The sequence below is a fragment of the Lactuca sativa genome, chromosome 3 (genome assembly GCF_002870075.4).
Source record: "Lactuca sativa cultivar Salinas chromosome 3, Lsat_Salinas_v11, whole genome shotgun sequence".
Taxonomy (NCBI): Eukaryota; Viridiplantae; Streptophyta; class Magnoliopsida; order Asterales; family Asteraceae; genus Lactuca; species Lactuca sativa.
In genome coordinates, this window is record NC_056625.2 from 55920910 (window position 1) to 55931482 (window position 10573).

The window sequence follows — 10573 nt, forward strand, 5'->3', positions numbered from 1 at the left end:
ATTCAGGTAGAAAAGTTCCTACCTTTATCTTTAGTTCATTAAATCCCCTTTTTGTCCCTAAAAAGTGGTTTTAAGCCCTAAGAACCTAAATCTCTATGTGTTTATGGTTAATGTTCTGCAAGGACTTCGGATTTAGACCTTTTGGACATCCTAGTAGCATAAAGTCTCTGTGGTTGAGGTGATTGAGGTCCCAATTGAGTGTAGGACCTCTTAAAGAGCTTGGAATTGCATGTTTGAGCTCATAGGGCCATGCATGCACGTAAAGTTTGCAACTTTACGTGGTAAACATGCCCTAGGACCATAGATATGTGGTTTTAAAGCGTTGCATGTCTCAGATCTGGCCTACTCGGGAAATGGGTCGAGGGACTCGGCGAGTCCTAAAGGGGAACTCGACGAGTTCTATGAAGATGGTCCTAGACTCGGCGAGTTGGATGAACAACTCGACGAGTCCTATGAAGATTGCCTGGAGCTCGCCGAGTTGTTCTTCAAACTCGACGAGTCATATGAACTTTCACAGAGCAAGAGGGGTTTTAGCGTTGAAGGTTCAACCCTTCGTACCTGCACGCGGAATTAACCGTGTAACGTAGTCCAAAACCCCAAACCCTCGTATGGGGTGTTCTGGTGTGGATTGGAAGCGAGTAGGGGATCCGCTCAAGGAACTCGGCGAGTTGCTCGCGGACTCGGCGAGTCGGGACTCGAGTCGGCCCCATAGTCCCGAGTGGTGAGTCAAGGGTGACTCGGTGAGTGGGGAGATGGACTTGGCGAGTAGGACCGGATTAGTAAGGGAAGGACTCGGCGAGTCCAGTCAACTGGAAGTTGACTTTGACTTGGATTTCGACTTGGTCAAGGGTAAAAGGGTCATTTTACCCTAAGTACATCTAGCAGTGTTTGACTGATCGTTTTGTGGGAATTATAGCCGGAGGACGTCCGGAGCAGCTGCAACAGCAGTAGACAGTCAGTTCCCGATAAGATCAGCAGCTACTTTGAGGTGAGTTACCTTCCAGTAGCGGTGGGTCTACGGCCACAATGCCGGCCCACCAGTAGGAGTTGTACGTTAGATGAATGTCTTTGTGATATCATCTAGGTTTGCTACTACACTATATGTTATATGCTAGTATGATGTGTTATATGTGATAGAAGTAGAGTTTGGTTGTTAGGACCGAAGGGTAGTTCAGACACCCCATATATGTCTGATAATTTGTTATGTTATGATATATGTGTAAGTAGCAGTAGGGGGTGAAATAGTCCCCGATGATCGGTTGTCAGGACCGACGGGTAGTCAGCACCCCAGAATAGCTTGACACGGGTAGACGGCACCCCAGAATGACCGCACGGGTAGTCGACACCCCAGAATGGCCGTACCGGGTAGTCAGGCACCCCAGAATAGCCTGGCAGTATGTATGTTATGTGTCTGTATGATATGTGGTACGATGAGGAACTCACTAAGCTTTGTGCTTACGTTTTTTAGTTGTTGTTTCAGGTACCTCTTCAGCTAGGGGAAAGGAGCCGGCACGGTAGCGGCATAACACACACACACTCTTGTTTTCCGCACTATGGATTTCTGGGATGTACTCTGAATTATTACTATGATATTACCGGTTTTCAGACATAGATTATTGTTATGAATGTTTTGTAATGATGTTTCTATGTATTAACCTAAATTAAAAATGAAATTTTTAACCGGTATTTTTGGGACGTTACAGAACTCGTTGAATTCAATTCCACCAAAATCAACATCGCTAATTGAAGTTTTTATATGTTGGAAGTATACAAGGGTTTGGGGGGAAATATTCCTTCGTAGTGAACATTTATTGTAAAAAAAGAAGTTGTTTCGTTTGCATTAGATGGACTAGCCATCATTGATCTCTCAAAGAAAGGCTTCAATTGCGCGAGAAAATTTTTGACTACATGTTTTAGAAACCCTAATTTTCACTGAGCATTTTGAGAGTGTTTTAAGGGAGACGGGTGTAATAGCCATGTAATTAGACATAAATGGGTGTAATAGTATGATATTCATTAATAATTTCCACATACACTTTTTATTTTTTTAATATGAAAAATAAATGTATTACATGTTGTAACCGGTTGCCAATAATATGATGTGTAGAATGTAAGAACAATATTGGCAACACATATTAATTGTATTTCTTGTAAAAAAATTAATTGGTATTTTTTGTATACAAATCATTTTCCACTTGCAATTCCTTCCTATAACATCATCACTCTCCTCAGGATCTCCGTTTATCCCAGAGCTTCATGAATCTCCTAATACGGCGCCATCACAGTTCTTTCACACCTTTCAAGCTCCAACCGACCGTTGAACGCGACATTATATCTCTCTGCAAAAACGACCTACTTTTCGACGCCATACATCTCCTAAACTCCATTCATTCCCACAAAAATTTCAACCAAAAACCACTCCTCTACGCTACTCTCTTGCAAACATGCACAAAGTGCCAGTCATTCAACTATGGCCTCCAACTGCACTCGCATGTCATCAAGACTGGACTCGAAACCGACCGCTTCGTAGGCAACAGCCTACTCGCACTTTACTTCAAACTAAGCTCCGACTTCATCGAAACTAAACGGGTTTTCGATGGACTGTATTTTAAAGACGTTGTCTCTTGGACTTCCATGATTTCGGGGTTTATTCGTGTTGGGAAACCAAGGTGTTCGCTTGATTTGTTTAAAGGAATGTTGGGACTCGGTGTTGAACCAAATGGCTTCACATTGTCTTCGGTGATCAAGGCGTGTTCGGAGCTGGGAGACGTAAATCAAGGTCGCGTATGCCATGCGATTGTCTTTCGACTTGGTTTCGATAACAATCATGTAATTGCTAGCTCATTGATCGACATGTACGGCAGAAACTACACCCCCTATGATGCACGTAACCTGTTCGATGAATTGCTCGAACCAGATCCCATTTGTTGGACTACAGTAATTTCCGCCTTTACAAAAAACGATCTGTTCGAAGAAGCATTAGGTTTTTTTCTCTCAATACTAAGGAAGCATAAAATGTGGCCAGACAGCTACACATTTGGAACAATTCTATCAGCTTGTGCGAACTTAGGAAGATTAAAGCAAGGTAAAGAAATTCATTCCAAACTCATCACTTCTGGAATCCAAGATAACGTGGTTGTGGACAGCAGTTTAATCGACATGTATGGTAAATGTGGATCTTTAAACAAATCCCGCCAAGTGTTCGATAGAATGTCCAAACCAAATTCAGTAAGCTGGTGTGCACTCCTTAATGGGTATTGCCAAAAGGGTGATTTCGATACTGTTATCAACCTTTTCAGAGAAATAAAAGAGGTCGATCTTTACAGTTTTGGAACCCTAATTCGCGCATGTGCAGGGTTGGCATCTGTTAGACAAGGAAAAGAGGTTCATTGCCAGTATTTAAGGAGGCATGGATGTCGATACGTTATCATAGAATCAGCTTTAGTTGACCTTTACGCAAAGTGTGGAAGCATAGATTTTGCTTATAAACTCTTTAAACAAATGGAAGTTAGAAATCTAATAACATGGAACTCAATAATCAGCGGGTTTGCTCAAAATGGACAAGGTTTAGATGCTATTCAGATGTTTAATGATATGATGAATGAAGGAATGAAACCAGATGGGATTAGTTTCATTGGTGTTCTTTCTGGTTGTAGTCATGCTGGTTTGGTCGATGAAGGGAGAGAGTATTTTATGATAATGAAGAAAAAGTATGGAATTGAAGGCGATGTTGCTCATTATAGTTGCATGGTTGATTTGTTAGGGCGAGCTGGGCTTATTGCAGAAGCTGAAAGTTTGATAATGGAGTCAAGATTTGAAGATGATAAGTCTTTGTGGACAACACTTCTTGGTGCTTGTAGTACGAGTAGTGATTTTATTGTTGCAGAAAGGGTGGGTAAGAAGATGATGGAGTTGGATCCGGATTATCATTTGAGTTATGTTCTTTTGAGTAATGTGTATAGAGCGATTGGAAGGTGGAGTGAATCGGATAAGATTATCGGGGTTATGAAAGAGAGAGGGATTCAGAAAACACTTGGGAAAAGTTGGATAGATATAGATGTGGTGTAGTTAGCTCACATAATCACAGGATTCAAACTCTCAAAGATATTTATGTTATCTATAATTTTTTTTAATCAACTAAATTGGTCTAAACATTGAATAACACAACAAAAGGTATATACATATCGTTTATATGAATACATACCAAATTCTCATTTTGTTCACACAGATAAACTTACAGAAGCTTCCCCTACTTCATCTTCACTCCCAGAATCCGGCAATGATTCAGTCTGAAAAGTCAACCTCATTTCCTGGTCAACCAATTCAGCAAGATCATGCCTGTTCACAACTTTATAAGCTTCAATAACCGCTTTAAACAAAGACTCATTCGGATCAATCTCCCCATATTTTAACTTACTATAAACCCGTTTCACCCCTTCAACCATCCCCGCTTTCCCATAACAACCCACCAAATATATATAAGTAACAACATCAGCCCCCAAACCTTCATCTTGCATCTTCATAAACACCTTCAATGCCTCATCAACCCTCCCCAAACCCCCATAAACATAAATCCCAACATTATACACAAAAACATCCAATCCCATCTCAAAGCTTTCAAAAAACTCCAACGATAAAGAGCTCAAACTCAAACCAACCACCGAAAAGACCAACGCCACCACCGCCTCACCGGAATACCGCTTCCCTTCCCGGTAAGCCGCCTCGAGCTGCTCCACCCCTTCCGCCGGAATACCGCCTTTCTTCAACACCGTGAACAACACCTTAAAAGTTCCGGCAGTTGGGAGGAGCTTCCGTGTCACCACCATCTCCCGCAACATTTCACCGCACTCGAGGAGGCGGCCGGTGGTGGCGTAACATGCCATGGCTTTATTGAACGAAGCACAATCGGTTAACAAACCGGAATCTTTCATGTTTTCTACAACTTCAATAGCTTCGTCAAGCATACCCATGTTTTTGTAAACATAAATCATGGTAGAAAAAGAAACCGCGTCTGCTTTATGTGTTTTTTTCAAATCATCGAATATCAAAATGGCTTCTGATACCATGCCAAAATCAGCATAAAGATTGATCATGCTATTCGATGCCACCACATCGGGCCCACCCGGTAATTCCTTCATTTTCTTGTAAATTGTTCTTGCTCCTTCCACAATTCCGGTTTTACTATACGCTTTGATTAAAGAAGTTAAAATTACTTGATTTGGTGAAAAACCGGATTCTTGCATGATTTTGTAATACCGAAGCGCGTCTTCGAGATTCCCGGTTTCTGCAAATCCGTTTATTAAAGAACCGAATACAATTTCATTCGGTTTAACCCCAGATTTAACCATTTCATGGTAAATCTCGTCTAATTCGTTAACCATGGTTAAACGAGAATAACATGAAATGATCCCGGAAAAAGTCAAACACGAGGGTTTAAAACCGGATTCTTGCATTTCGTGTAAAAGATTGTGTGCTTCATTTACCAAATCGCCCCCGGCAAACATTTGAATCAAGGAGTTGTAAGTGCACTCATCGGGCCAAATCCCTTGACTTTTCATCCCTTTAAATAATGAAAAAGCTCGATCGTGTAATTTCGCGATTCCATATGCTTTAATCATGACATTATACTCGATTATATCGATTAAATCGCGTTCACAATTAAAAACATATTCAGCTTCTGTCCAAAGTCCCTTTTCAGCATACGCGTCTATAATTGCAGCATAAGTTTTAGAAGATAATCCGCCTTTTTTATGACACTTTTCAAATATAAACTTTGCACAATCGATTAACCCTTCTTCCACATACATTTTAATGAGAATTGGAACAGAGTGGTTATCGATATATAAACCGGATTTTTCGATTTCTTTAATTACATTTTCGACTTCATCGGTCATTCTTCTTTCACATAGAATTTGAAGAACAGCTCTATGAGTTACAACATCTGGAAAAAGACCCACTTCACGGATCTTTCTGTAGCATTTAAGAGCTTCATCTATGTCTCCCATGGCAGCATATAGAGATAAAAAGATGTTGTATGTTTTTGTATCGGGAGATATTCCTCTTTCTTCCATTTTATACAACAAAGATTCAGCTTCTGATAAATTCCCATGACTCCCACAAGTAAAGATCATTGTGTTGAAAGTGATTGTATCCATAGCGATTCCTGACTGAAGCATTTCAGCGAACACATCGCCTGCATCTTTTAATCTCCCTGCTTTCCCATATAAATCAATCAAAGTGTTGTAAGTGGCTGTTAAACGAGGCTTTTGAACAGAGTTTTCTGTAATCATACTCTTTGTATGATCTCTCCCACCAGTTCTAAAAAGCTCGGTCAACAAGAACTGAGTCAAACTAATGGGTTCTGAACATGAATCAAATTCCAAATCATTTAACTCAACAATACCAACACACCAATCTTTGTAAAATCGATCTGCTCGATCATACTCACCTCCATCTTTCAATACTCGAACCACTGTGTTCATGGTGACTTCATCGGGAAAGATGCCTCTAAGCTTCATGTGTTTAATCCATAAAAGAGCTTCTTTCACAAGACCTGCTTTTCCATACACATCAACGAGCATTCCATATGTGTTATTAGTTGGGAAAACACCCTTATCAGCCATGTCAATCCAGCAACGTCTTAATTCATCCCATTTCCTGGCACGACCTAGGGCACGAAGAACAACGTTGTAGTGAATCACATTAGGTGAATACTCCGGCTGTGATTTCATCCACTCGAAAACTCTAATAACCCTTTCCCAGCTCCTTTGTTCTTTGAGAATCACCGTCTGTTCTTTAGGATTTAGTTTCCCGTAGTATAAATTCAGGGTTTTATCAACATCGTCTTCGGAATCCGAATCCAAAGACTTTAAAATCGAAGGCAGTAGACCTCCATATCTCTTCTTATTCTTCTTATGATTAGAACTGTAATTACCTACAGTATTTCTGATGGTACTAACAGTACTCGTGGTTGAACACTCAGTTTTTGAACGAATTTGAAGCTTGAAGTTGAAACCCAGATAAACCCTATTGGGGAATTTATCAGGTTTTCCATAAAACCTTTGAACAGAAATCAAATTGAACCAAGGGTTAAAGGTTTGAAGCTTACATGTCGAAGAAACAGCCTGTAAATTATATGGTCTGTGCAGATTCTCCCGGCTAACTTCTCTGTAACTGCAAGTTTGAAGCATTATGGCGGCTTTTTTCGGCTTGCAGGTTCCAGCCTTCGTTCCTCTACGAGAAGCCTTCAGTTTCTCCACTGCTATTTGTTTTATTTAAAATAATTTCATGAAAACCCTTGAATTATTACAACTTTTCATTTTTTGCACCTATGTTTATCTCTTTCCTTTTCCCGTGACAAGTTTACATTTTACAAGACTTTACCTTGGGTTTCAATAATTACAAAGAGCTCTACATTTAACTGTATAAACATACGGTAGAATACAAGTTCTAAGACCCAAAATTACCATCAAGATATTAAATCTTTGCAACAAATAAATTAAAAAATGAAACTAACTTAGCATCTAACTATATATACACATGTGTTAAGAGTTCTTGAAAAGTGTTTTTCTTCGATCATGCATGTCATAATGCTGCCATCATAGTTGACCTTGTAGCCTCACGTTTCATCTCTGCAGCTTTTCCACTACCACGGAAGTATGAATAAACTTGCTACATATCCATAAAAAAACCACATAAATTGAAATTAAAGAAAAAAGGGGAAGATCATGATCTGATCAGAAGATGAAGATCAATATTTCAAACCTGAATAACCCAGATGCTGATTGCTGTTTCAATGAAAAAAAATCCAAATCCAATGAGGTAGATACCCTGAAAATGAAGTCGGATGATGAACATATAATGTTGAATAAGTGTTTTCTTTTAAATATTACTACGTACCCCAAGCATAGCATTTCCTACTAGAAGATTAAAAGCTGGCAAAATCCCTCTGTAATATATAATTAAACCCAAATCAAGAATCAGATTTATAAGACACGTGTCATTCTCTTTCTCATATCTTATCATTTACAGAAAAATGTGAAGAAAAATAATAAAAATAATCGTTATGAAATGTAACTTACGTGATTGATTTCCCTTCGATGAATATAGGAGGAGCAAGTGAAGCAAAAGCACAAAAGAAGACGTGAAACTACACCAATAGAAATGTTTCACATGCAAATTTTTGTCACAAAGAAGTAAAGCAAAAATAATAATAATGATAATAATAATAAAGATGACATGGAGCTTACGCTGTATGTTATGAGAAAGAAACTAAACTTTACAGCGCTATCGCTCCTGTGAATAAAGAAAATAATAAAGAAAAATATTACAACTTATATCACGAATAAATGTGTTAATTTGACTAGTAAAGATTGGAGTTATACCTAGTGGCTCGATACAAAGGACGATACCATAAAATGTATGACCCTGGAATTCCTAATATGATGTAGATAACAGCACATAGCCAGATTGTAACACCTGTTCATTAATATATACATGAAAAGGAAAAAAGAAAAAGAAAAGAACAAAAAAGATAATTATTTCAGTAATCTATACACAAATGTTTTTTTTTTTTTGACTTAATGCAGAAAGAATGACCTAATAGAGAAAGGGTATATACCTTCTCCTTCGAACCAGGCAACAGACACTGCTATAAGATTCCATACAAGGCATACTATGATACCTTCAAATGTTACAAATGATGAAAGTATAAACGAACAAGAAAAAATAAAAAAATTTTGAAAATTAAATATTGTAGAGCTTGAAGATAACTACATTTACACACCTAGCCATGAACCAAATGCAACATATTGTACTTTCTGTAAATGGATAGGAATTTCGGATTTTATGTTGTGATGGATTATAGGGTAAAAAGGTGGCCAATTGTTTTCCTCTATAACAACTCCAGCTGCAAAACAGATAAATGTTAGCAAGATTTATGTGCATCACTCTCACATTAGATAAGAAAAAAAAATATATTTTTTCAATAACTAATTGCATTACATTTTGCAATTGCCTCCTCCCTCTTCTTTAGCTCCTGCATGATGAACATGTGTTCATAAAAAACAATGGCATAATCACAGTTGAAAATGAATATAAGTAAAAAAATTCTGAAGTCTAAATGATATATATAAATATGTGTGTGTGTGATTTGAAGTTCCTAAGTTAAAGAACATGCACCTCTTCCCTCCTTTTCAGTTCAGCTTCTTTATCCTGGAGTTCCTTTTCTATAGCTTTCAAATCCTAAATGCAAGATAAATGGAAAACATTTGAGAAAAAGCCATAATTATGCCTAAATTAAGGACAATGTGGGGGCATATGAGTAAATATATTACCTTGGTGTTATTAATAGGGATATCAACAGTTGTACCTTCTGGGGGAAGTGACGATGGATTTGAGGTTGCAGTAGGATTCTGATGATTTCCATGAATTAATAGATATTCAAGAAATGTATGCAAACACAAAAAATATAAGAAACCTCGCATGGGTTTTTGAAAATTTCAATGTAATAACAGAAAAGCATATTCAAAGAAACAAATGACACAAAAAGCAACGATTCTATTTATGTTAAACCGTTAATTATCTCAGGTTTTAAAACCCAAAAACCAGAATAACAAAACTGAATCACGAATGGATACGATAGCGTCATAGCAATCAAGAACAAGACTCCTAAAACCCATGAATGCAATAAACAAAAATCTCACCTTTTGGGATATCATAAAACAAAATGTTAATTTGAGAAATAAATTAGATAATGAAATTGGATTACCTCATTGGGATCGTTACGGCTACCCATTGGATGAAAATCAGAAAATGATGCAACAATTGGTGATTTCTTGCAATGTTGTTTTGAAATTAGTTAAAGAAATTAATGGGTAATTGAATAAGATCGAAGCTTGTTTGATTTGGTAGGAAGATAATTCATAGGAAAGAAAATGGGAAGGTTTTTGGCGGGTGAGAGAGCTTGAAAAGGCTTCATTCGTATGGTTAATATAGCGGCCTTTGCCTATTTCGGTGCTCCACTCGGTTTGACTCGTAACATCTTCGGTCAATAGGTAGTCAAATTTTGAACAAGTTACAAATTAAATCCCTGAACTTGCTCATACTGCAAGTTCAGTCCATAAACTTGCTCAATAACTTTTTAAAAAGTTTTTAGGGTTTATTTGGATGCAATTTTGTAATTCACAACTTGATGGATTACGAAAGTAATAATCATTTTTGTTATTAGCAAAAAAATATGGTCAAAAAAAATATGGTCATATTTGTTGCCAATTTTTATGAATATTTCTTGATTTCAATTTTAGTCCAAATTGTATTTTGCATACTAAATAAGTTCCTAATGCAAGGGGGTATTGACAACCAAATAAACGGGTTGAACAAAAGCAAGTTGGAAAATTCATTTCTTCATGACCCGGTGAGTAAGTTTCAGAAAATATGAAATCGGAACATGGTTTGGAACATGAAATCAATTGACTAAGTCCAATTAAACCTATTGAGTCGTTTATTTGATGTTTTAGTTCAAACTAAGTGATAGTTTGGTAGTCTTTTAAGTCAGAAATTAAGAGGAAAGCTC

General features: G+C 37.7%; 3 protein-coding genes across 4 annotated transcripts; 1 reads left to right on the forward strand and 2 right to left on the reverse strand.

Annotated features, from left to right (window-relative positions):
• Nucleotides 1-2040: 2040 nt before the first annotated feature.
• On the forward strand, nucleotides 2041-4142 carry LOC111914513 (pentatricopeptide repeat-containing protein At1g03540). The gene has a single exon (XM_023910249.3). The coding sequence runs from the start codon at nucleotides 2257-2259 to the stop codon at nucleotides 4066-4068; it is 1812 nt and encodes a 603-aa protein (XP_023766017.1). The 5' UTR covers nucleotides 2041-2256; the 3' UTR covers nucleotides 4069-4142.
• LOC111914512 (pentatricopeptide repeat-containing protein At1g73710) lies at nucleotides 4087-7251 on the reverse strand. 2 transcript variants are annotated; one of them, XM_023910247.3, is made up of 2 exons: nucleotides 7109-7232; nucleotides 4087-7026 (listed from the first exon to the last, which is right to left on the reverse strand). In XM_023910247.3, coding segments are annotated over exons 1-2 (2808 nt in total). In that variant the 5' UTR covers nucleotides 7111-7232; the 3' UTR covers nucleotides 4087-4220. The 2 variants fall into 2 exon arrangements, with proteins under 2 accessions (XP_023766015.1, XP_023766014.1); XM_023910246.3 differs by having other exon boundaries at nucleotides 4087-7251.
• Nucleotides 7252-7377: 126 nt separating this feature from the next.
• Nucleotides 7378-9796, reverse strand: LOC111914453 (secretory carrier-associated membrane protein 1). Its single transcript, XM_023910192.2, has 12 exons — nucleotides 9770-9796; nucleotides 9336-9413; nucleotides 9181-9243; nucleotides 9004-9037; nucleotides 8786-8908; nucleotides 8621-8683; nucleotides 8385-8478; nucleotides 8250-8295; nucleotides 8082-8149; nucleotides 7900-7948; nucleotides 7765-7830; nucleotides 7378-7671 (listed from the first exon to the last, which is right to left on the reverse strand). The coding sequence occupies exons 1-12, from the start codon at nucleotides 9794-9796 to the stop codon at nucleotides 7585-7587; spliced, it is 798 nt and encodes a 265-aa protein (XP_023765960.1). The 3' UTR covers nucleotides 7378-7584.
• Nucleotides 9797-10573: the final 777 nt, after the last annotated feature.